This window comes from Drosophila tropicalis, unplaced genomic scaffold (genome assembly GCF_018151085.1).
Source record: "Drosophila tropicalis isolate 14030-0801.00 unplaced genomic scaffold, ASM1815108v1 contig_562, whole genome shotgun sequence".
Taxonomy (NCBI): domain Eukaryota; kingdom Metazoa; phylum Arthropoda; class Insecta; order Diptera; family Drosophilidae; genus Drosophila; species Drosophila tropicalis.
Window position 1 is genome coordinate 136,177 of NW_027173037.1, and position 26,365 is coordinate 162,541.

The 26,365-nt window shown below is 34.6% G+C and overlaps 3 protein-coding genes across 6 annotated transcripts in view; all 3 read right to left on the bottom strand.

Annotated features, from left to right (window-relative positions):
- The window catches only part of Nos (Nitric oxide synthase), a 47,180-nt gene that overhangs the window by 12,063 nt on the left and 8,752 nt on the right, over positions 1–26,365 (bottom strand). For 3 of the 4 annotated variants that reach the window (XM_068287464.1, XM_068287466.1, XM_068287463.1), the window contains exons 2-11: positions 25,287–26,198; positions 24,206–24,320; positions 17,931–18,067; positions 17,704–17,866; positions 14,434–14,525; positions 12,101–12,242; positions 10,665–10,804; positions 5,212–5,386; positions 3,053–3,234; positions 1,777–1,986 (exon numbers count right to left, since the gene is read on the bottom strand). In XM_068287464.1, coding sequence (XP_068143565.1) covers positions 1,777–1,986; positions 3,053–3,234; positions 5,212–5,386; positions 10,665–10,804; positions 12,101–12,242; positions 14,434–14,525; positions 17,704–17,866; positions 17,931–18,067; positions 24,206–24,320; positions 25,287–25,897 — 1,967 coding nt within the window. In that variant the 5' untranslated portion in view covers positions 25,898–26,198. The remainder of the gene's footprint in view (positions 1–1,776; positions 1,987–3,052; positions 3,235–5,211; positions 5,387–10,664; positions 10,805–12,100; positions 12,243–14,433; positions 14,526–17,703; positions 17,867–17,930; positions 18,068–24,205; positions 24,321–25,286; positions 26,199–26,365) is intronic. The other variant, XM_068287465.1, reaches the window with a different exon arrangement.
- On the bottom strand, positions 6,427–7,653 carry LOC137575130 (lysosomal aspartic protease-like). The gene has a single exon (XM_068287540.1). The coding sequence runs from the start codon at positions 7,651–7,653 to the stop codon at positions 6,481–6,483; it is 1,173 nt and encodes a 390-aa protein (XP_068143641.1). The 3' UTR covers positions 6,427–6,480.
- LOC137575124 (lysosomal aspartic protease-like) lies at positions 8,161–9,339 on the bottom strand. Its single transcript, XM_068287530.1, has one exon. The coding sequence runs from the start codon at positions 9,337–9,339 to the stop codon at positions 8,161–8,163; it is 1,179 nt and encodes a 392-aa protein (XP_068143631.1).

Sequence of the window (26,365 nt, forward strand, 5' to 3'; positions counted from 1 at the left end):
GTTGTTGTCCTACGCGTCGAGGGTTGGTGGGGACCCCGGCCAATTGCAGTAAATTAAAATTAATTAGCCTGCGAAAATGCTCATCGTTCGGCCAACTTCATTACTGGCCACACAACACAATTAACGATTTAAAGTGCGGTCATTAAATAATTATTATCATTTCACGTTTCATTTAACTGAGTAAATTGCCCCTGCACACAGGTAGACAGTTCATTATTTCTTCTTTCCAGATTTATCGGTTTTTGTTTGTTTATGAAATTGATTTTATTTGTTCCGCATTAACCGCAAATGCTTTATTACTCGTTGATTAAGCAATGAAAGGGATTGTAAATAAAAATGGCAAATATGTTACTGCATTTCACCAGGAAAAAAAAGGAAAATACCTTATTACATACATATACATATGTAGATTTTATCTTTCATATAGATTGAAGTGTTTGTCAGTGGATATAAAGAGATAGTTGCTGATATCTATAAATGTTTGTTAAAAGAACTTCATTTCGAATTGAATGTGATTTACTTTGATTATTTAAGATAAGATTTATACGAACATAAGTAAAAAGTATTAAACTTTATTACCTAGTTTAAAAAACAACCATATAAATTGATGGACCCAAAACAATTCCAAGTTAAAGCTTTGCTTAGAAAACTCCTCTTTAGTCGACTTTGCTAAAATGCTCTCCTTAGCAGGACAATACATTCCTAACTTATCCGGTTAGTGTCGAATCAGTTTAACTGATTTCCAAGCCTTTTAAAATCGATAAAAAGGGTAAATTAATTTAAAGGGAAGCAGGCCAACTTCTGCTTTCCTATGTAGCCTTCTATTTACTGAGCACTTTGTATTTAATCCATCGAATCCACCTAAATCAAATCATAGCATATACATATGTAACTCCCACCATAACGATAGAAAAACAAAACCCTAGTAACCTGTATATCATTATACAGAGGCTATGTCTCTCTCTCTCTCTCTCTCTCTCTCTCTCTCTCTCTATGAGCGACTTACAATTAGATAAACTGATTTAATCACTTAGGTTCAAATTTATCGAATCATCAATTAATATCTTCCCAAAATGGTATTTAGTATAATTTAAAAGTCCATAATCTCTCAAATTACCCTCATCTCTTTAGAATCTAAAAATCTAGAACATAATATAATTTAAAAGCAGTTCCTGAAATTAAATTTCTCTTTAACTCCCTTACTTGTTTCTTCGACAATCTATTTTTTATATTGTCAACTTGCACTTGATCTTCAGTATTCCTCCCAAAATATTTTCATATATAATTTTCTCTTCATGAACATTTCATTTAGATATTCCATTCACTTTTGATGTAACAATTTGCATAAAAATTTCATCAAGTTAGCATATGCCAGCTTGTCTAGCTCCATTCGCCTTGTTTTAAGCTGGTTAAAGGGGGCAAATAACATTCAAAATAACAATAAACAAAACAAACATGATGCAATGTATCAAATTTTCCAAGCGCGTTGACGAGCGAAACCCGGGAAACAACAGAGAAGCCAAAGAAGCAACAGAAACAGCAGCGCCAATAAACCACAATCCATGTAATCTACTTAAAAGCTAATCCCTGCTGATGCTGTCGTGTGACACGCCAAACACAACCACACACAGATAGGTACACACATACAGACATACATACAATTACACGGCAAAGGGGATATAAGGATATTATCATCAGCAACGGTAAAAAGGTCGCAATGCCATTGGATGAGGCTGGTTGGTTGGTTGGTTGGTTTGTTGATGGCTAAGTACTTACCTAGCGATTTGTTTAAAATTGAATTTACGTCTTGGCTTTTTGCCTTTGCTCTCGCCGCGTCCTTTCTTCCAAATGTGCGTACGCCAAGCTGGATCCTGGTATTCAAACGAAGGCTTCAAATAATACAAAGCCATTTCCTGATGGAATACGGGCGTAATAGAGCCAGAAAGCGGTGGCACAATCCATATCCAATCCGCTGGGCATCCATTTCTAGAAATGGAGAAGAAGAGAGCCAAGTGTAAGGGGTAATACTGAATACTAATTGTAATGGTTTGCCGTTTTGCCGCTTTGGCATTGTTTTTTGTTCACTATATTGCCTGTAATTGACAAGAAGCAAAGGTAAGGGATCCCTACCTTGTCCCTGCTTCTTTCCTGTATCTTTGCTGATACAAATACATTTTCCCTTTTCAGCCAAATGCAAATTAGCCGTAAGTAATTGAAATATGGCCCACGTATTTTGTTATTTTAAGTGTCTGCTCAAATGGTTATGGCCATTATTGGACTTAATTTTCGTGGGGAGACCATAAAATGAAACGCTTAGCAGTTAAGTCTTTTGATTTACAATATGAATATAGAATGAGTACTTTAAATTAGGCACAAAATGACTAGATGAAGCAAAAGATATTTATATCTCTTTACCTAAATTAGAACTAAGCTAAAAATGGTTTGACGTAAAGATTTAGATTAAAAGGATTCTGAATATGATATATATGATTCGAAATGCCATAAATATATTGAAAGTTAACAAACTTCAGGGCTTTGAAGTGATACATTTTTTAGTCAATCTTAAATACCTTTAACCAATAATTTGTTTTGCGTTTGGCAAGTGAGATAAAGCCAACAATTGCCAGGAAAAGTTGTATATGAGTTATGACATATGTATATATGTATTTTTACGTACACATATGTATAAAAATATTTCTTTTATTGTATTGGCAAACTTCCCTTTTGCCATGAAATAAAATGTTTGACATATTGAACGGCATTTATGTGCCTCTCGTGTGTGCACTTTGCATAAACGCTGGCGACAGCAAATTGAAAACGATAAATTTATTTCACACCTGAAAAAGAGTTTCCTCTCGATTGGTCCCCCTCCGGCAGGAACTCTTCCAGGAAGTCAAATAAAACACGTTAAGCCATAAACATGCGGCTGGGCCAAAAACCATAAATGTCCTACCTCCCCATTCAGTCATAAACAAGACAACAAAAAAATAACTTAATCAGCCGATCAGGAGACATAACACCATAGATTAAAGCACAAAGGACAAAGTCTTACCTGAGCTTGGATTCATTTTCGAAATGTTTCATAAAACTTTCACTGGCCGTGTGATGATCCACAATTGTAACATTACGGCTCTGAAACGAATGCAATACGGCAATATTCATCTCGACAACGGTCTTATCCTTCCACAGTGATGTCGGTGTCCTTGTATCCAAATTCATTTTCAGTGCCACAGTCTATACAAAAATGCAATCGAAAATATGAAAATTTAATTACTTTGTAATTGCAATTAGTCGAGGAGTTAGAATGACTCTGAATATAAGTGTGTGTTAGTGTATGTGTCTGTGTGTCGTAAATTTCGATTACAGTTGTGGCCGAAAATTGATTATTACTGCCTACAGCCAGACAGGCTGTCTGTTGAGTTGGCTCTCAACAAGTGGTCTAAAACATGTGGATTTTGCGGTCGGAAGCTAGGACATCAATTATTGATTGTCCTGGCAGCCATAGAAGCGTAAAGTGTCTGACTTCAAGAGGTAAATTTTAATTGAAAGTGATCAGAGGAAAAGGCATTCTGATATTCATCAATAAATTTGAATTTTCAATATAAATTGGAAACTGTCAACAAAAAAATTTAAAAGCAAAGTAAACCAAGTATTTGTGACAAACATAATAATAATTAGCAATTTAAATTTGTTTGTTCTACATACAGTAAAATCTCCATACAACGAAACTAGATAGTATGTATGTATGTTATAGATATAACGAATAATTCAAAGTAATGATTTCTTGACTTCTTCATATCCATTCCTGTAAGTATTAAGTGCTTTTAACTATCTAAGTCAAAGCTTCAGATATAACCATTGGCGTATCCAAAACGGGATTCTGGGGGGTAGGAAAACCCCAAGAAAAGTCGATATTTTAAATAATTTCAAACTTTTTTTTAGTTGTCGGGACTCCCAACTGTATCTTTGATACGGAAGGACAATTTTTATTGTATACTAAGAACATTTAGAGAGCAATTACTTTTTTTTCTTCGCCATCCATTGACATTCAAAAGATATTTTGTGGGTCCCCTCGAGGTTTCACGGCAAATATATAGTTTCTTCCTTTTTACTCTACTGTGATTATTAACAAGGCTATCTCTTTTTAGAATATTAGTATCAGATATTTAAGATATTCATTAAAAATCATTCAAAAGTCTTTACAGACCATTCATATATGGCATTTTTCTGATTGTTCATTTGAAGTCTTGGTATTCAAATTATCTCAAAGTTATTTAAAATATTCGATTCTATTGTATTTTCGTTTGAAATTGCTTCATCAAAGAGATTTAAATTTTTCTATTAAGTCCCAATTATTTAAATCAGATGAAATGGTCTGCTAAATGTAGTTTCAGAATGGCCATTAGGGGAAATTAATTCAAAATAAAATTGTGTTATCATAGACCCTGGACTGAACCAATTGTAACACCGACTCACACTCCATCAAATATTCATTAGAATGTGTGTGTGTGTGTGTGTGTGCCAGCTAGTGTGTGTTCGTGATGCTTGAATAATGCTTGTGTCATAAAATTTGAAATAATTTTGTGAGTGCCTAGCGCTGGCTTTCTGTCCGTCCGTCCGTCTAATGGCAAAATCGTGTTGAAAACTAATTAGTTTTAAGTAAATCGATCAAATGTAGATACAGACATTCGAACATGTTGGTCTATGGCTGACAGTTGCTTAATTTGAAAATGCAATAAGCAAGTCAAATATTTCATAATTTAATCATATTTTAATGTAATAACTTTAAAGCTCATCCATATCATCCGGACATTGAAGTGTGTTCTTCCGCCCACTTACACACAGGGATACATTCCCTCCTACCATTGCGTCCTACCAGGCAGTCACAAAAAAATAAAACGCGCTCTTTTACGCCGGGACAGCAAAGAGAGATAAAATAAAAAACAAAAAAAGAAAATGAAGCGAGGAGAAGTCCTTATGGAAACGCGTACATTATGCGGCCCATATAATGAAATAAACGCCGGAATGCGCCGCTAAAGCCAAACGACAAAGACATCAAGGACATTAAGCAAGGACAATGCCAAGCAACAACTGAGCGCTATCAATAACCATATTACAATATACACTACACACTTGTCCTTTCCTTTCCTTTGCCTCCCTCCCTGCCTTCACTCCCCAATTCATTCATGAACATTTAGCACTTTAACTTACCTCCAACATATTGCGGCGATTTGTATCGCATAAATTCCGACAGCCAATCTCCGTTGACATGTACCAACCGCTGAATGTGGTGGCCGTAAACTGTATGCCGCCCACATCGAACAGCATATTGGACACTGCGGGCAGAGCGTACCAACGTAAACTCAAATCCGTAAACCACTCGAATCTGTGAAAAAAAAAAAAAACAAACGCATGAAGGGTCAGCATCGCCAAAGGGGAATGTTTATTTGGTCAGACTTGTGTTTACTTTTCCTGCACGGACGCTTCTGATGCAAATCCCTTCAATATCCTTGTCACAACTCGACCAACAGCTGATGATATAGATTTTTTGTTTTTATGTTCTAGCAAGGAAGGTTAGTTATGTCATAACAACTTTCATCAAAGCGGTTGATGCATTTGTTCACCAGGTCGTTTCAATATATTTTACTGTACATTTTCATTATTAATTAGTCAAGTGTTTCAATAAGTATTCACTTCTAAGAGTGAAGAAGTATTAAAAATTAATGTACTTCAAATTCAAAATTGTTATCCTCTCTCTAATCTTGATAAATGTTAGATAAAGATCAATTTTTTACCACTTGTCATTAATCAATCATCAATTTAATGCACATTTTTAAACACAATCTAAAATAATTGACTTTTTTGTTTAAGTTTTCTTTACTATTTATAAATTCTATGCACTTATCGAGACCGTTAACTTGATGGCCAACATATACTAAGGACAAAAAGTCCTTTCTTTGACGATTTTCATCTGTTTAATAATATTAAAGAGATTATAAGGTTTGAGAGGTTTGATATCATTCAAAAAGTTTTAAGAAACCACCAACTAATTTTTTTTTTCAAGAGCAAACTGTCCAAATAATAGTTTGACGATTTTCTCCATTCAAAGTTTAGAGCACATTGAAAATGTTAAAAACTTGTTTGTTAAGAATTTAAACAAATAATTTATTGTTTTGCAGTTTCTTAAATAAATTAGAGTTGCACACGCATTGTCTATATTTGCACAAATGCTTTTTTTTCAATTCTAAATTAAAATAAAATTTGTTTATTTTTGGCACATTATCAAGAAAAGAAGTCGTCATTCTTATACAAATGTATTCAGCTCTTAAGAATCTGATATCTTGATAAAAAAAATGGAAAACTACTGAACTTAAAGCTTTAGTTAAAGAATTTCAAATAAATAAATTTGTATATAGAAATGTGTGTGTGCTTGTTAAACAATTGTATTTATTGACATAATTTTTAAAGATTCCAGAAGTCTTAAGAAGTTGCCACTGGGGCAAAACCGACCTTAAGATTACCCTTGTCGAAGACCGTATAGAATTTACCGATGAAAGCATCGCCAAGGATCCAGAGACTATTGCCCTCCAAGTAGCTGAAGATGGACAAGCAATAGTTCACATCATTTTCACTTATCTCAGATATATAGTCACTGGGTTTCAACGTGAAGATAGTGCCGCCAATAATAAAGTTGACATTTTTCAATGAAGACACTTTGTCACAGTCAACGAAGGCCTCGCCATCGCCATTATCGGTAGCACCAATAAGGCTGTTCATTTCTGTGTAGGCCTCTTCGGGCATTACAATCAAAGAGGTTCCAGAATCGGCTATGGCCTGGAAATTCTTAGCTATAGCAACGCCCTGTGTTTTTAAGGCGGTCACCTCGAATTGCCAATAGTCTGCCACAGAGACGGGAACATAGGTGAGACTTCCCGTATAGAGACTGGAATCGATGCCACCGAAAATCAGCTCACCGCCCTGGACTGCTTTACCGTTTCGCTTCAAATAGAACGAGATGACTGGTTCATCAAGCAATCCTTGTGAAATCATATTATCCAAGGGAGGAGTAACGCCACCTTGGGCAATGGACTTAAAGGCCAAACCCCAAATACCAGCGAATGGGGCATTGACAAATGTTGTGCCCGGCTCAGAGATAGCCTCGAGGAAACTCTGCGATTCAATTGGAATGTTATCGACTCTCACGGTGTCCGTGGAGAGGTAACCAGCCATGCTGCCTGTACCATATTGAATGGATACGTTCTGGCCATTGGCAACATAAGTACTGGACGCGGACGAATTGTATTTGTTATGATTCTGGCATGCCAAATTCGTCGAAAGGCAGTTGACACTTGGCACCCAGAGATTAGAGGACCCCGTATCGAAGAGTATATTGAAGTATTGTCTTGGGTTTCCGATGCTCATCAGACCATAATATTCCATATTGTAGTAATTGTGCAGAACTTCTTTGCCAACACTTCCAGTGGTGGCTTCAACCAAATACTTGCTAGCTAATATAGACTTCTCCGCCTTGATATTGTCGTGGGTCTTGGTGAAATTCGCCTGGGCCCTCAACGGAACTCGCGCTATCTTGGCCCACGAATGGGATACCAAGCAGGCTAAAAGAACTGACACTACGATAGATAACTTGTTCATATCTTTATTCGAGCAGATTGGCAAATGTGAACACAATTGATGTCTACATCGGTCTTATATAGTATTCGCCAGACAAGTGTTTCACGTGTCAGCATATGCAAATATTTAACCTAATTTTAATGACTTGGAGACATATTTATAACCACAAACGAAAATAGAGTTAACAGCTTTCTAAAGACTTTCAGAATCAACCAGAATTCAAATGGAAAAATACAATATGAATTTGTTTACGTTCATATATTATACGAGATTGCTTGTTTTAAGTCAATTTAGACAGCATTTAGAACAGCTGTTTTTAATTTTAGCCACTTTGGTCATATAAATTAAGGTTTTTATAACATCTTATCAAATCAGTTGCTTGAAGGGCTTTCTTTTATCAGGTGATGTTATCACTTTAAGGTTTGTTTTTTATAAACAAAACTATTTCTTAATAAAACTTGGCAAATATATTTATTGAAACATTAACTTTTTATTTAAAAATAAAAAACTTTAAAAGAATTGCTTGGTTTACGATGTTACTGCTGGAGCAAATCCGATCTGGCTATTACCCTTGTCAAAGACCGTATAGAATTTACCAATGAAAACATCGCCAAGGATCCAAAAATCATAGCCCGCCAAATAGGTGAAACTGGACATGCAATATACGTTATCATCATCATCGGTTACCTCTACGATATAGTCACTGGGGGTCAATGTGAAGGTGGTGCCGCCAATACTAAAGTTTACATCAGGCAAGGATGACTGTTGGTCACAGTCAACGAAGGCGCTTCCATCACCATTATCGACCGCACCAATTTGGTCATTGATGTCAGCATAGGCCGCTTGGGGCACTACAATCAGAGGAGTTCCTGTATCGGCTATAGCCTGACAATCACTACATAGGTTAACGTCATTTGTATCTATCGAAGTCACTTCGAATTGCCAATAGCCCTCAACACTGACTGGAACATAAGTGAGACTTCCTGTATAGAGAGTGGAATCGATGCCGCCAAATATCAGCTCACCGCCCTTGAGATCTGTGCCGTCACGTTTTAAATAGAATGAAATAAGTGGTTCACTGAGCTGTCCCTGTGCAATCATATTATCCAGGGGTGGCGTAACGTTTCCTACAGCAATCGACTGGAATGCCAGACCCCAAATGCCGGCATATGGAGCATTTATAAATGAACTTGGCACAGAGGTAGCCTCCATAAATGTTTGCGATCTAATGGGGATGTTATTAGTTCTCACTATGTCGGTGGAGAGATAACCAACCACAGACTCTGTACCATAGTCAATGGTGATATTCTCGCCATTGGCCACATAAGAACTCGATGCGGATGAATCGTACTTGGCATGTTGACGGCAAGCTACGTTTGTCGAAGGGCAGTTAATGCTTGGCACCCACAAGTTGGCAGATCCCGTATCAAACCGAATATTAAAGTACTTCTTTGGTTTGCCGATGCTCATGACTCCATAATATGCCGCATTCTGATAGTTATGTAGAACCAAATAACGACCTGTTGGTCCTGTGGTTGTCTCCTTTAAATATTTGGAAGCTAGTATAGACTTTTCAGCTTTCACATTGCTTTTTGTCCTGGTGAAGTTAGCCTGGGGTATCAACGGAACTCGCGATATTTCGGCCCACGAATGGGAGACCAAGCAGGCCAAAACCACTATCACCACGACGTATGATAACTTGTTCATATTCTCGCTTCACAAGATTGTCAAATGTGAACATAATTCAGATCTACATAGGCCTTAAATAGTATTTATCAGACAAGTGTTGTACACGCGAGCATATGCAAATATTTATCCTATTTTACAGAAATCTTTATAATCACAGACAAGATAAGAAACTAAACATAAGTCAAATAAATAAAGATAAGTGTATCTTCATATATAGTAAATGTTATTATCTATTTAAAGCAATTAGAGACAGCATTTGAAACAGCTGTTTCTAATTAAAGTAATCAGTTTTCGTAAGGGTGATAAAATTACTTTAGCTGGTGGCCTAAGCCATAAAAGGTACGTTTTATTTATAATATTCGCCTAATCCATACATAAAGTCTGGATGGCTTAAGTTATACCAGTTGCCATAATTAAGCCAAGCCAAGTTCCTACACGAGTTGACTGCTTCCTCATTGTGTCTATCTTATCATATGTTCATAGTTTATTCAACCCTTTTTACCAAACTTTACATGCAATTTAAATATTATACATATATCTAAGAAATATACAAACAGTTCTAAGAACTCAATACTTATTTAGGTATATATACATATGTTGTGACAAGAATTTGTTCTCTATCAATATTTACTGTTTTAGGCTAAAAACATATTGAACTTGCGTAAGCAACGTTTTAAAGTCAATTTGAATATGAAGTAGGCAGTAAGGCAAAACAAATGTATTATGTATTGAGTAAATTGAGTTAACTGCCTGCCTTTTTTTAGAAATAGAAAATAGAGAACAATTGGCAATGCTCCTTACAGAGGAGATTGACTTAAACTAGACAGGCAGACAAATATGGCCAGAAACATAATCTTATTTTGTCAGAAACAGATATATACTCATTTTTTTAATATCTTTGAAGATGCTTTCATAAGTATAAATGACTAACACGTACATTTCATAAAGAAAAAGAACTTCCATATTGTAAATTAATTGTTATATTAATATCTATTTTGCCATTTTTAAGTTTTAAAATGGTTAGGGGCAAGTTTTCCTTATATGCCAACTCTCTGGATTGGAAAATAATTTATTCGCACATATTTTTCAATACTTTTTATATTTGATCCACTTAAGCTATATGTTCGTTAAGAATCTGTTTGCTTTTCAAATTATACTTAACACTTGATAGACAAAACTCTTTATTATCTTTTAAAAGTGCAAAGAAACTTTTAGAACACCTACGAGTAGACCTCAAACATTTTACTTCATAAACTTTCATAAACGTTTTTATGTTTTACAGGGTAAAAGCAGTTATCTTAAAATCATGCACAATTATAGGACCCCGCATAACATTTACTCACTTGGGATGAGTCAGCGGCACTTCCAATATCAATTCTGGTGGATAATCAAAATAGTCCGGATCATGACCATTGGCCGAGACCACCAATGGTAATATATCCCATTCAGTGCCTTTGCTCTTCCAGCCCAATTTGGCGCAGACCTGCAAAACAAGATAGATAAAGAGAGACAGAGAATGTAAGAGGGGAACTCTCATCATACATAAATGTAAAGCAAAATCGAAAATCAACATAAAGCCAGTAACCAGAATCAGAATCAGAACCAACAAAAACCAAACCAGAGCAAGCAATGACTGCCGCAAGGCTGGCAGCGCACATAAAAAAAGTGACATGTGTAAAAATAAATGGGCATACTTTTGGGCGGTTTCGCATGCAAAATCCATCACCTACCCACCTACTCGCTCTACCCATCTATCGACTATGGGTAACATCTGCATGAGGCCTATGCCATATTTGTGTTCGTATTTATTGACAGCTTTGTTGTTTGTTCGGTTTTTGCGTATTTAAAAAGAGATTTATTACACACACTCTCTCGCACACCCACACACTCAAACTGGAGAGAGAGTTGTTGTACATGTGAAACTTTTGTCAGGCCATGGAAACTTGTTGGATAAATCGCTTTTGAAAAAGGGCATGAGATTTGTCTAAAGGCAAACGCAATTGATGCAGGCAAAAATTCTTCTATTTTTATATGCAAATTGATATGTAGGTAGATTACATGTGATAAATAAGAGTAAGTTTTTTGTTTTAAGGGCTATTGCATTTAATTGTATACACATTTTCCAATTATCATCTGCAATATGCATCCTTTGGTTACATATCTCTCTTAAACAGTGTACTTAAATATTAATTTAGCCTAATTGTTACGGGGGTCAAATTGTTGTAAACCGATTCAACCATGAATCCATTATGAACACCCATAAACTATTCACAAATGCCCATTAAGTGTAGGCTAATGCATGTCCTTTTTTCCTGTGAAAATTTTACAACAAGCTCAAAGGACTCTCAATTTTAAGCTGTTAAGCTTCAACCAAATATTTTAAGATTTAAAATATTATTTCAGTTTTTAAACATGAAATACGGGTATAAGCTATTTGCCTGTTGCCTTTAAAATTGCATAGATAATAAGTAGTAGCTTTAATTTAAGACAAAACATTACTCAAGTGTTTATGTACGTAAATGATATAACAACATAATATGTCTACTAAGAACCTAAAAGGATTATCTTCAAGCTAATAATTCCTTTAATATTTTACTGCTTTAAGTTCTTCTCGTTAACTTAAGCTTATTAGAGTTTCAATGTTTTCAACTAAACTTGACTTAATCAAAATCATTGAAAATGCAGCAACTAATCAATCCTTTTGTATTTCTAGTCTAAGCCTAACCATCTAGTATTTAATTTATGGCAATTTATTAATTTCATTTCTTATATTTCTTACCTCTGTAAACTCCACATTCATGGGATCACCAATAACTTTGCCATCAGCTTGCTTATAGCCCGCATAGGATATAAGTTGACTATTCCAAATGCGATAATCATGACGGGCATCTGTGCGTTGTGGAAATATGGTGATGGCCGATCTGTAAACAAGCAAAATGCCAAAAGTCTCAATAAACTATCAAATTTTGTGCAAAATTATCAAACAATTTATATATATATACTGCTTATAAAGTTCAACCAAAAATGTACCCTTTATTTTGAACAACTTTAAAGTTCAACAAAGTTGAAGGCACACAAGTTTTCACACTCAACATAACGTTTCTAGCTAAAGTGAAAAGTGCAAACACAAAGCCTAAAATACTATGGGTGCAGGGAGGTGAGGTAAGAAAGGGTGAAAGCCAGAATACACATCCTCTTCAAATATTTATGCCAACAAATGGCTGGGCCGCCTCACTTGGTACACATCATCGGCCAACATATCGTTCTATCGCTCCCATCGACCCACTCACGTCGCTCAATTCATTGCCAATTAGCTGGCAAAATTATTTGGCAATCATTTTTGGGCCAAACATTTGCCAAAAACTTTCAATGCCTAATACCATGAATTGAGTAGATTAAACTGTGGCATGTTTCGGTTAATATGGCTTTATGTTAAATATCGAACAACAAAGAGCATATGGAAAATATTGAATATTATGGAAAAGCTTCTAAAGATTAGCGAGCATTTGAACTAATTATTATAAGCGGATGATATGGCTGGGGCCGGGCATTCAATTTCTTGGAATAAGTGAAGATTTTCACTCTAAAATTGAATCTAACTATTTTTGTTCTCATTATTTTGGTTAAGCAAATTTACAACCTGAAAAATTTTGATTCTAATTGAGTCATCACAATTTGGACATTGGATACTTAGTTCGGTATAACAGAAGACAACTAAAAATTTAGACTTATGTATATTATTATATTACTTTTTCTATACAAATCCATATTGCATAATATAGAAGCTTATTGCATTATACTCTTTCTCTATAATGCACTTTATGTTAGAGTTTGGAATTTTTGAATTGAATTTGACAAAAACTACCAATTCTTCCAAAAACTACCAATTCTTCCATTCTTAACATACTTAGATTAGAAAGAAAGCTCGAAAACGGCGAAAAGGATGAAGTCGTGGTTGAAGACAACCTGAAGGAAATGTAGTGGACTTTCAAAGACAAGGAGACAAAACTCCACAGTAAACATTTAATCGCTGAAATCCTTAAAAAAGACTAACATTGAAGCTAAAAATCATTAGCGATCTTTTAAGTACTTTAATGGGCTAATACAGCAAGTCATATCATAATTTCCTTAAATGTCTAGAAATTTAAATGAAAAATTCTTCAATTTGGATGACGAATGCTTCTTTTTACTAACAATAAGTGCTTGAGAAATTGTTTTAACTTTTTCCTGATAACAAATTTAAGTACATTGGGCAAAAACAAAATTGATCTGTTTGAAAGAAGGCATTTCTTCATCAATATAAATGTCAGTCAAAAAATTAAATATTAGATCCACAATTTCAATAATATCCTTAAGATAAAAAGGATTGTCTATTTTGGCCAGACAGGCCAGATAATTTGGTTGTTTTAGTTTTCACCAAGTAACATTATTAGAAAATGCTAAGCGCTCGCACTAAAAGTTAATTTAATGTTTACTTATTTTTGTTTTGCGAATCTGTAATATTTAAAGTTTAACCGATTTTCGTGATAACTCATTTCAATACTTTTGAATTCTCTTTAATTTCATGAAGCTCTATGTTAGTAAATTTTTGGAGAATTTGGAAAATATTTGTCTATATTTTTAATTTAGAAAAATGTCTTTTAATCTGCTTTAAAGTCTCAAAAAGTAAAATTTTAGAAAAATTTTTGAAAAATATTATGATGATTTTCTTTAAAATTTTAATACAAATTAATTTTGTCAACTATCGAAGCATTTAAAGTTATTTTAAAATATACGTAACTCTGACTAATATATATAACCTTTTCAAATCGATTAAAAATAGTCAAAAATACAGTCTAAAAAAAGGCCCATTAACCAATTCATAAATTATTGACTTAATCCGGCACTGATATTGCCATGATATGATATTTTTTTTACCTTACCAACTCTCTATAAATATGCCGTTTATCTCTTATAAATACAGAACTTATCTGTCTTTTATAAATATTTAATATATATTTAAACAAAAAAATCCAAATAAAAACTTATTTCTTTACGCTACATTCCACCATAGTTAACGAAAAAAAAAATGGAATCAAATTTAATTTTGTTTTCACCTGCATCAATGCTTACCTCAAATTGCCTTTATTGGTTGCATATTTGATGTGATTGCAAATTGCCTCAAACATACCACTTGTGGTAGTCACATAACGACAATCAAAGACCTGGAAAAATACGAGAAAATACTTTTTTTTAATATACACAAAAATAAAAGTTTATAATAATAGCTTGAAGCTACAAATGTGAACTCTAGCAAAAAAGAATTTCCCTTGATTGGCAGACCTATGCATTCCCATCACGCCCACTGGTCAAAAGTTTAAATTAACTAAAATATTTAAAACGCACAAAACATTCAAACAATACGCATAACAATTGCTTTACATGAAAATAACATAGTGACCCGAACTTTGTCAAAAAAAAAAAAAACACAAACAAAAAAAAAGAGAGAGAAAGTGAAAATCAGTTTCGTTTTTTTTAGCTTTTAGTACCCTGTAAACAGCATTAAGGGTATAAGGATATGTGTTTTCCTTGCTGAGGTATTCTGGCAGAATAAAATTGTTTCACAATAAAGAGAAGTTTCGCTAATTTGATATTAACCAGGCCTACTTCGTTACCAGCCATAATCTTACATATGTGATATGTACATATGTGAGGAAAGAGAATCCTTTAAAGTCTACTAATGTTTTGGTAAAGAGTATCTCCAAGTCGAGAATCTACTAAAAAGAATAGAGTTTAGAATTTGTTGTTTTTTTTTTTTGTTTTTGTCTGGCTACTGGGCGTATGATAAATGTGACATAAATTTCTATGTAACTTCTATATTTGCTTTGCCTTTGTTTTCCCACTTTCAGTTCCCAGTTTTCAACTTTATATGTGTAAAGAGAATGAGTTAGAGGTTGTTTATAACTTGTTCAAACATTGAAACCCTTTTTCAATTATTTCGCTTCAATGAATTTTTTGCAATTTCTCATTCTCTCACTCGCTCTACTGTCTCGCTCTAACTCACTCTCTCTCTCTGTTGGCCTATCTTCTGACCATTGTGTGTGTGTGTTTTCACACCTGTTTTTTTGCGGTTTATCATTTGAAGGCAAGTACTTACACTTGGCTTTATGGATTTTCTATGTTTTTTGGGGGCCCACTTGAAACTAGAATTCATTTCCGAGTCCCCATTTTTTTTTTTTAGATGGTTGTTTCTAATTAAGTTCAAAAGGGAACCCTTTTTTTCAAGGAGGCACACACGCACACCCTTGTTTCATTTCATTTGGAGTGAAGTTTTCCTTTTGGTTTTTGTTTTTCTCAAGTGTTATGGAATAACTTTTGAAACTTTTATGAAAAGTCATGGCATAAAATGAAAATTATCATAGAAAATTTGTTTTATGCAGCATCATTTTAATAGATGAAAACCAAGTTTCGGACATATGGAATATTTAAAGCGTAAAAAGGGTTCACATAGCTTAAATACTTGAAAATTAGATTAGTTGGAAATTTAAAAAAAAAATCGTGATAAAAGTAAGTTGGGCTCCATGCAATAAAGGAAATCTGAATGTAGCAACTGATTAAAAAGATAGTAAGCTATACCAAGTAATATGTATGTACATATGTAGTATATATTATGATGCCAAGTAAATTTTCAAGGTGACTTGAGAGTCAGAGGCAAAGGCATCACAGTTTTTGACTGCTTAGGTTCCTCTGTCTGTCTGTCTGTCTATCTGCCTTCTGTCTCTCACACACATGCAAATCATTCAAGTGTAAATGCAAATCTGTTCACACATTGCTAGGCACACACACACACAAAGAGACAGCCATTTTATTATGCCAACTACTGATCATTATAATTTGAATATGTTTATATGTAAGTATATGCGACTATATATGTATGTATGTATGTGTACGTATGAATAAATCTCTGTGAAAATTAAAATTTATGTCGGATTTGCATTTCAAATGTTTGCTTTGTTTTCACGCCTCGGATTTTGGGGATGGCTTCAGTTCTTTTTTTTATCGCCTTTTACATTTGTCATGTTGTAGAAACGCACACACACACACACATATACACATAAATCTTGAATAATGACGACCATATATATGTACATATATGGTACGTCGACTGTCGTCTGTGATTTGTGCTCTGACAAATTTACTTGACTATTTTTGGTGGGTCTACTCGCATTTGTATCCCTAATGTGAGTTGATGAATTGTGATGATGATGATTTGTTGCAGATACTATAAGTGCACACACACACACACACACACACACACACATTAAAACGTAAATACATCTACGTCTGCATAACTTAGTTGGAGTCGTGAAAAATTTCATTTTACATTAGTCGTTGGGACATTTACATGTAAAACAATTTCTAAAATCGGTATAAAAAAATAAAAAAAGTGCACCATGAAAAAATTTGACTTGGTCGATGTTTGAAATACTCTTGCAAATGTTTATAATCCCAATAAGAATTAGTTTTACATTGCTGGGGGCGGAAAGAGCTAAATACTCCTATGTGCCTTTAATGTCGCGTTGTTTTGATCGTTAAGAAAGTTATTGAAAACTCGCAGCTTTTGTTTTAAAATGCCTTAAATAATTGTGATAATTAGGCAAAGTCTTTTTGTCTAATTAGCCAGAAAACTTATTAAACATTCCTTTGAGAATATACAAAAATATGGTTAGTCGGGATAGTCGTGAATACGAAAGCAAATTTCATATTCTTCCTCTTAATACACATTTTCAATCCTTTAACAACTATACCTTTTATTTTCATTGTATAAAATGAATGCTAGATCAGTTAATTCGATGCAAAATTGGTCACTTATACAAATTTTTATTGCAATTTATATTGAAAATTGAGTGAGTTGAAGGGAATCTGCAGAGGCGACTTGTAAAAGATGGTTTGCGGTTTACATTCAAAGTGGTCACATAATGAAAGAATCTAACTCTATTGATTAAACGATAAAACATTGGTAACGTGGGTAACACTGACAAATTTGGATTATTTTCTTTTTAAATTCTTAAAGTCATTCAAAATATCGAAATCTATCTCCGCCGATGATCTGCGCCAGGAAAATGTACTGGGCGGAGATATGTCGTCGGAGATATGTCACTATGCCCTAATCTTTCCAGCAGGTCAACCAAACGACTAAAAATATTCTCAAAAAATAAATGTATAGCCTTTTATATCTTTTATGGATTTGTGAATATTTAACTAGCTCCTTTTTGAAAGCTTTGTGAGTTTATATTTTGCAAATCTTTCTACTTTACAGCTTTATCGTGCCGCACATCTACATAGTAATTAAAGCCTGCCCCACGAGTCAGGTAGATAAATCATAAAGGGATTCGAACTCACCTGCAACTTTGACCATTGAATGCGACCAATGCAACGTGAAGAATTGCGCCATGCTAATTTGGCACCATAAATTAGCTCCGTTTCGGTCAACTGATAATGTCCTGTGGTTTCTATGCTTTGGCGCACCTGTTTCCAGCGGGTTTCATGAGCAGTCGACGAGGAGCTACTTGCAGGATAAAGGAATACAAGTAAAGGAGCAAGCAATTACAAGGGTGTTACAAACGCACCGTTTAATAGATGAAAAATACTGATCCAGAAAGTCCTTGGCATGTTCCAGGACTAAATCGGTTTTACGTGCTTCCACTGGGGCAGTGCCAAAGTTCATTATGCTGCTTGTGCAGGTGGCCTTTGAACAGCTTAAGACCTACGTAGATAACATGAAAAGGACCACAAGGAGCAAAAAAAAAATTATAATTATTAATAAATAAGTCATTCAGTCAAGAAAAGGAAGAATAATAATACATATATGTACATATGTATATAAACAGATGTCTTTATATTTTGACAGCTTTAATTAAAAAAATATAATTGCTCTTTCTGTCACTCTCTCTCGCACACACACACACACACTTTCTCTTTTTATCTTGGTTTTGCTATCTGGGCTAATTAAATTTTTATTGCCAATTTTCAGTTAGAAAACGACAAATGAAGATGAATGTCAAGTTGGCAGAGAGAACGAAACAAGAGCTGGGCAAGGGGGAGAGTTAAAGAGAATGAAGAGGCAATGAAACTGAAATTAAATAAAAGGCAACAACTGAAACGTTTAAAAAGCATTTCACTGTCAATTGCGGATGTTGCTTTAGCTTTAGCTTCCATCCTCTTTCTCATCCCATTTTTCTTTCGTTTTTTTATGATGCGTGTCGTTGTAATTTTGATACCCTAGATTCAATGCTTTGAAAGAGTTTATTGAGATCTTAAAAACTTAAAATATTTCCTTTCTTCGCAGCCTGCCCTCTTAAATGGTCAATTGAAGCTCGTCGGTTTTTCCAATTTATCTATCTATCTGTCTATTCGATTGTCCTAACAATTCGAACCGGACATCAGTCTATCCAGCTGTCTGCCAATCGGTCTAGCCGTCTTGTGCAGCTCATCGGACTGCTATCTAAGCGTCTGTCAAACTGTCTATCTATCTGTCTATCTAATCATCGCCATTTCCGCCAAGGCAAAACCATGTTGAACATCGGAATTAAAGGCGACAATAGCGAAACAGTTTCCTTTAACATGTTGGATTAACTCTTCCCATTTATTCACGAGATGGAAATATATGTTTAGTATTTAAGCTTATATTTCGCCAAAGAGATTAGTTTAATAAGTTTTCTATAGGGTATCCCCAAGTTTACACCGACTGCAACATAACGATGAAAATTTTCCCAGGATGGCTCACCTCAGAGAACTGGCAAATGCTTTGCCTGTAAGCTCTGTTTTCTTTTCTCGTTTTTGTTTTATTTTACTTTTGCCTTTGCTTTTGCTTTTTCTTGTCTTGTTTTCCTGACGGTTTAATTTACTCAACGCCTTGGCCCTCTCTCTCTGTCTCTGTCTCTTACAGGGCTGGCGGCAAGGTAAAAGCTACACCCGCGGTCATAATTAGTTTGTTTTTCCAGGCAGTTGAGCTCTCGAATTGGCTTACAGACGTAAAAGATGACGAAGACGCCGAAGTAGTAGAAAGTGACTGTGTGCCACATAAAAATCCTTCAAGTGTTTTCCCTCTCAGAAGGTAGAAAATTTCATGGCACAATGCCTGCGACAATTATATAACTCTCATACAAACAGTTTTACCACCTCGAGGGGAAATAATTGCAAGTAGCAAGTACTGACTACTTGGCTCAAGTACTTGGTTGACTTTGAGAGCGAATTAAGAACGGTATGTGGGAGCAAAACGTAGCAAATACGTTTCCAGTGACTTAATGAGTCGGATTTTTCAGCTACAACTAAGACAGATTAACTTACTCAATATATGTATGTATATCTATTCAGTTACAAAAAGATTAAGTAGCATAATTATTTCTTGATTTTTATGTTCTTAAATTCTCATACAATTTTAATGAGTTTGCAGTTCAACCATTTTTATAAAGTTAATATCTATTTTATTAAGTTAACTTCTTTAAATAATTGGTTTAGATATTTGCTTACATGGGTTAATCTTTTTCCTGAAATTGTTCACTGAATCGGACTCTACAATGAGTTCTAAGATAGTTTTACCGAAAATGTCTAAAACTTATTATAACTAATTCATATTTCGTTGCCTACTTTGCAGCGTTTCCTTTTTACTATAACTATAAATGTCCATTTCTTTGGTATCTTAGATTTTTCATGATATTATTAAAGTAGATTTTCTCAAAGGTAGTTGAATTAGTAACTATTCGTTATAAATAAAACGGTCAATATTAATATATACTTATATTAGAACGTTTGTTTAGTGTTTAGTCTAAAATTGTCTTGAATTAGTCTTCAAATTGTTTTAAAATGCGCAAAATTAATGAGTCTCAGAGAAGAAAATTTAATCAAGTGTTGATGTTGATATAGTCGCAACAAGCTGAAAAACATAGCAGCTCTATGTAATTTATGGTTAATTTAAACATTTCAACCACAATAAACTGCAGTCTCTAGAAAAAGTTTAAGCCAAAAACCACAAACATTAATTTGCATGTGCAGTCTGCAGGAACAATAACAACACCAACAATAAAAAATGTCCTCCACCTCCTGTTGCTACTCATACTGCTCCTTCTGCTGCTGCTGCTGTTGCTGCTGTTGGTTTTACTTTTCATACAAGCTGAGTCCTTCTGTGCATAAACTTTGCCAATTTTCACTCAGCTGGTTCACAAGACAAATTTATGCAGAATGAGTGAAACCTACAGCAAATAAGCAGAACAAGAAGAACTTAGTTTTCACTATTTACACCTAGAACATGTTACAGCATATTCCCAGAGAAATTCTATTTCACCTAAATGACTTTAGTTTTGTGTGCATGTATGTGTGTATATTGTTGAGTAGAAATCTCATAATGCCGACCAAGAACATTTAACCATTTCATTTTGAGCCGTGGCAAATGAATTTGGCTATCCAAGCAAAATGCAAATAATTGCCCGAACTGCAGACTCCGACTGCGTTTGCCACTCAAACTTGTCCAAAATTGTTTTATGTAAATATAAACAACAACATCAGCAGCAACAACAGCAACACCAACAACTTGCCACAACTTGCGCCGGAAACGGAAATTGTTGCAGCTGCAAAGCGTCAAATAAATGCAAACACACTGAGAGCCAAAAGCGCTTAAAGTTTGCTTTCGCCTCCATGTGCAGCCACGTGCCGGCCAATTGGTATTTTGCGGGAGGGGCAAAGGATATAAGTATTTAATATATAGCGGATATCAACAATTCCCCTGCTCCCCAGCCCCAGAATTCCTTACTTTGGCTTCTCTGGCGGCGAAAAAAATATACAAAAATATAAGAAAGAAAAGAAAAATCGCTCTCTACTGACTTCGTAAGAGAGCGACTTTTTTGCAAAGTCAATAAAGAATGCAGAGATACACTTTAAGCAAAAACCAAAAGGAGGAAATTATAAACAAAGATCAGATAAACATTAAAGACCTCAATAAAATGGTCGAGATGTGTGTATAACATTTCTGAAAACCGAAAACTAAAAGATAAAAATCTAAATTAACTATAAATTTGCCCATCTTTAAGATGGAAATTCATTTTAAGTACGATCACTTAAATAAAAAGTCCCATCAACCTATTGAAAATTTAAAACTGGAAAACTTAACTAGAATTCTTTTGTACAAGTATTTTAAAAGTCGAGTATCTCTCTTAACATTTTTAAGTAACTAGTTTACTTTTCTCCTCTCCGTCAACCAAGACAAACTTTAACTTTGAAGAAAAAAGAAAATCATTTTGTAGTTGTTAAGTTTTCTGGCTTCCTACATTTTACTTTCTTCTTGGCTTTCACCTTTCGGAATAATTTGGAAAATGAAATTTGAATGCAAATAATAAAAGAATGCAGAAATGCTATTCAAGATGCAGAAAACAAATGAAATTAAAAGAAAATTTTAAGAAAAAGAAAAACAAAGGAAAACTACTTACATTGTAAAATTAAAATGAAATACTTTATTCATTGAGGTAGTAAAAGAAAAACTTTTGCTTAATACAGGATGTTTTCATATTAAAGAACCAATATGTCATGTATCTACAAGTGTTTAAACATAAACGACTTAATTTACATTTGACACCCAATGCATTTAAGGGAATCACATAAATTTATGTAGCTTCAATTGCGGTTGCAAAAGTTTTGCTTATCATAAATACTCATTTAAATACCTCAACAACAACTTTATGGTAATTAAATTTTATGTATGCCATAAAAAGGCAAACAAAAGGGGAAAAAAACACAAGGAAGGCTGACACATACATACATACATAAAACCCACTTCAGTTTAAACTTAATGGTAAACTATGTGTTTAATTTGCCTTTTAAATGCCCAAATGCAACCTGAGAAAAGTTTTTCACACGCTTTATTATAATTACCTTGAGTTACGGATAGGACGATTGTGAGACAGAGAGGCTGAAATAGGGGTTGAAGGGGGTTAAGTAATTTGCATTTGTTGGAAATTTGCAGAATTAAGAGAGTGTTCGAGGTGCTTAAAATAAAGTGGCAGCCAAGCAGGCTGGCAGAGGCTGGCAACCAGGCAGGCAATCAGGCAAATAGTCAGCATCTCGGGCAAATTTTTTTTCCATTGCATAATTTTGTGAGCGCATTTAAATGTTGAGAATGGAAGCATGAGAGAAGCAAGCGAACTATGAGTATAGAAGTAGAAGATGCAAAACGAGAAGGAGATGCAGGCAGGGAAATGAAATTTGATTGCAAAAAAGGATTCGTTGCGCCATTTCCGTTGCCCGGGTGTTGATGCTGACTTAATTAGCATAGCTCTAACTGTAGCTGCAACTGTAACTGTAACTGCAACTATAAATGAGGAAGAACCAGTGCTTAGTGAGTACAGTTTTAGCTTCAGTTTCCTTAGCTAATTGAGGTTAGGTGACATGCAATCCGTTGACTTTAATGCTGAATTCGTCGTTTATATAATTTTCACATAAAACTAATGAGCAAAACACTGAGCCAATTTGGAGTCAAGCCAATTATTTTATATAATGGCTTAAGTGATGTATGAATTATTTATTACACTTACGTAGCCATTATGTTATCAAAGTCTTATGTTTTTTGGGGTAAAAAGTTGTTGGTATCAACCTTATAGATTTAAAAGTAAGAAATAGTCTTTAGAAGAAAAATAATATGAATGAAAAGGCCTTTACTTGCATAAAGGAGCATGAACTCATAAGAAAGATATATTTTAGATCCTAACCAGTTTTTAAGTATTCAATGCTCCTTGTATAACTTCAAATTCTACAAAAAAGTTCTTAAAAATACTGAAACAAATGTTTTTTCTATAAAAATTCGTACATTTTTGAAATTTAAATGAAATTTTCATTAAAGCAATGACCATATTATAGGTTCAACGCTAAAAGTAGTTGAGAATTGTAAGCAAAAAAGAAAAAAAAGAATGCCAAAGCTTAAAAGACAATAGATAAGTCAAAATTTACACATTGTCAAATAGTTTCAATTTGCTGAGTTAAAAAGTTTGTTTTGGACTGATTTCATTCATAAGACCATATTAAAGTAAAATTTTATAGTAACTTGGCCCCAGCTGCGATATATGCTTGTTCTCTTCTTCTCTGTTTACGTTTAATGCTAAAGAAAAACTTTCAATTTATAAGTTAGCCACAGAACAAATTACTAAGCCCAACAAAACCGACAACAATTTCAACAAAAATGTTTGAAACACGAGCGATCACACGCAAATTTCATGAGTAAACTCTCAGACAGAAAGCCAACACAGTTGGCTATAATTTTAATGCATACAAACTTCAAGCCACTTCATTACGTTGAGAAAACTTTTGTCCAACACAAAAGGACAAAAGAGAAGAAGGACACATATAGTACTCTCCCTATCCCCGCCATCGCATCATTCCCTTCTCCATGTTAGCCTCACGCACATGTAGACTTTTTATATAAAACACAAAACTACAAAAAAAAGGCACAAAAAACTGCAGTAAACGTTAAAATTGTAGACAAACAAACAGAAGTGGCACAAGCACCCACACACACACACACACACATACACATAAACAATTACATGGGCAACTAACAACGTCATGAGTATTAAACAACTCCAACAAGTATGCAATGTTCTTTTCTCTTACAGTACAGAAACTTTTTGCACGCACTAAAAGCAACAGACGAAGAGAAAGAAAACATTTTGCGAATTGTTTTACAGCCTTTTATTGCACATTCATTCGTGCATGGCTAACAAACACACACAAACTCACACACACAGGCACACATGGACATCCAAAAGTTAACCTACAAGTCTTTGGCTTTTAGTTCCATTTCTAGCTAATTATGTGTATTACCAAAGAACTCTGCCAGATGGACACAAAAAACGTGACTCACCTCGCCACCTTTGCAATGCATCGTGTCGTATACTTCGGGTCTGCCCTCAATGTTCTTCAAGCGCATGGGTTTGCGCATTAATAAGCTCCGTCCCTCGTCGTCCAAGTGCATGAAACTGTGAAGCAAAATATTGAATGTATAAGTGAATAAATTCAGCAAAAAGTTACAAAAAATTTCGTCTTCAGAGAAAGGGGGAGATGATATGAAGAGAATAATCAATTTTTAAAGTAATCTGTTTTAAAATGGCAAAGTCATATTCCAAAACCTTACTAAAAATGCCTTACCATAAACTGTACGAACCTCTATAATAAAGAGTCTATATGTAAATCAGACTTTCATACAGAAAGAGGTTAAAAACTTAAGCTTGGCTAACGTATCTCAAATTAAAAACAGTCGAATCTAATCTTAATTGGCAATATATTGTGTTTTTTTATTTTAAATAATTATTTATTAAAGAATTATTTTATATGGAAGTTTCTCTTTATTCTATTTTCACATAATTTTACAACTTATATGACTATTTGATTTTGGGCAAATTATAAAGATAATCTCTAGTAATAAACTAGTGATAAAGTTTCGCCTAGTCATTTCATGTTAATCAAACCCTGATATCCCGATATAATCGATGCTAAGGAAGCTATGTACATATATAGTATAAATGCTTGGTTTTGTTTATAAATATATTAAACTATCAAATAGTAGATAGTCAAGAAGGGACATGGCTATATAAACCTAAGTATATCGTGCACATTAAGAATCACTCGGCTCCAATTTTTAACTATAGCTCGTCGCTAACTAGTCTAAGTAACTAAGTGTTATAAATTTACATATAAGTGCATAAAACTGTAAATAAAAACTGATGTCTGCATCTTTATAACTCTTTGAGTCGCACTTTTTGGAATCCCTTTAAAACAAGTAAATAAATATTACGTATACGCACATTTGTGCCTTTGGCTTATTTTTACGGCTATGTTACATTAACTATAGCTATCTTTCAGCAACTATTTATCTTTTTTGTAGGGAACTTCTGTTCTCTTGGTTTTTATCCCAATCTTCAAGATGTGATAAATGCAATATTTACCTGCCGGCACGCGAACGATAATCCTGTGACATTTTTCTTGGCTGTTGGTTTTTTGGCGAAGGCGAAAGTTCGCGTGAACTTTTACCGGATGCTGTGCCACTGCCTGAGGCAAAAGCAGCTTGTTGTCCCCCACCGCTGGTGCCACTGCCATCTAGTTCCACAACGATGCTTGTGTTGGTGCCACGTCGTTCGCGTACGGGTGGCGAGGCTGTTGAGATGCTGGCACGCTTGTGGTGTTTCATTGGCGTGCCGCCGCCGCCGCCACTGCCACCGCCACCTATCCCAATTGGTACTCCTCCTGCTGATGCTGCTGCTGCTGTTGTTGCCGCGACCGCTGTGGTTGAGGTTGTGTCCACTTCATGACTGGAGGATGAGTCGACTGCGCCGTCAAGATTTTTACTCAAGAGTCCATTGCCATTTACTGTTGGCGTTGTTTGAGCATTTTTGATTTTGGTTCTACTTTGTTCTGGAGTAGTTGGTTGTGGGGGCGTGGCTGTTTTTTGTTGCTGCTGCTGTTGTTGTTGTTGCTGCTGCTGCTGTTGTGCATTTGTCGTACGTTTGATGGCCGCAAAACGCAGGTTCTCAAATATCGATGTGAAATGTTGCGACATCTTGTCCAGGGACCTTTCTCCTTCTGTTTGTTTTATTGTATTTTACTCTCTCTCTCTCTTCTCGTTTTTTAGCTGATTGCTTGCCTCGTTTATTTAAAATGCAGCCAGCAGGTGAACCGCACTCAATGTTCTCCGCACACTCGAACAATCTTCAAGTTTTTTTCTTTTTGATTAAATTCTCTTGGAAATTGGTAAAAAGGAAAGACTGAAAGAAAAAAAACGAACACAGCAAGAACTTTTGTATGGTTACACGATTCAGGTGGCACAGTCAATTGGTTTTTAGTTCATGCAGTTGCTTGATCTGAAAATTGAAAAAATGAGAAACGAATAAAGTTGTAATATTATTCAGTTTACCAAAGAAAACAATACAAACAAGGTAGATTAAACGCAAAGATTATAAATTTATTCATCAAATGTTAACCAGAAGTTGAAATTTGAACAAAATTTACAAACTCTTAAGTTTCTGGC

What these genes read in the sequence shown, in the direction of transcription:
- LOC137575130 (XM_068287540.1), bottom strand. Translation starts at nt 7,653, where the DNA reads ATGAACAAGTTATCTATCGTAGTGTCAGTTCTTTTAGCCTGCTTGGTA.
- LOC137575124 (XM_068287530.1), bottom strand. Translation starts at nt 9,339, where the DNA reads ATGAACAAGTTATCATACGTCGTGGTGATAGTGGTTTTGGCCTGCTTG.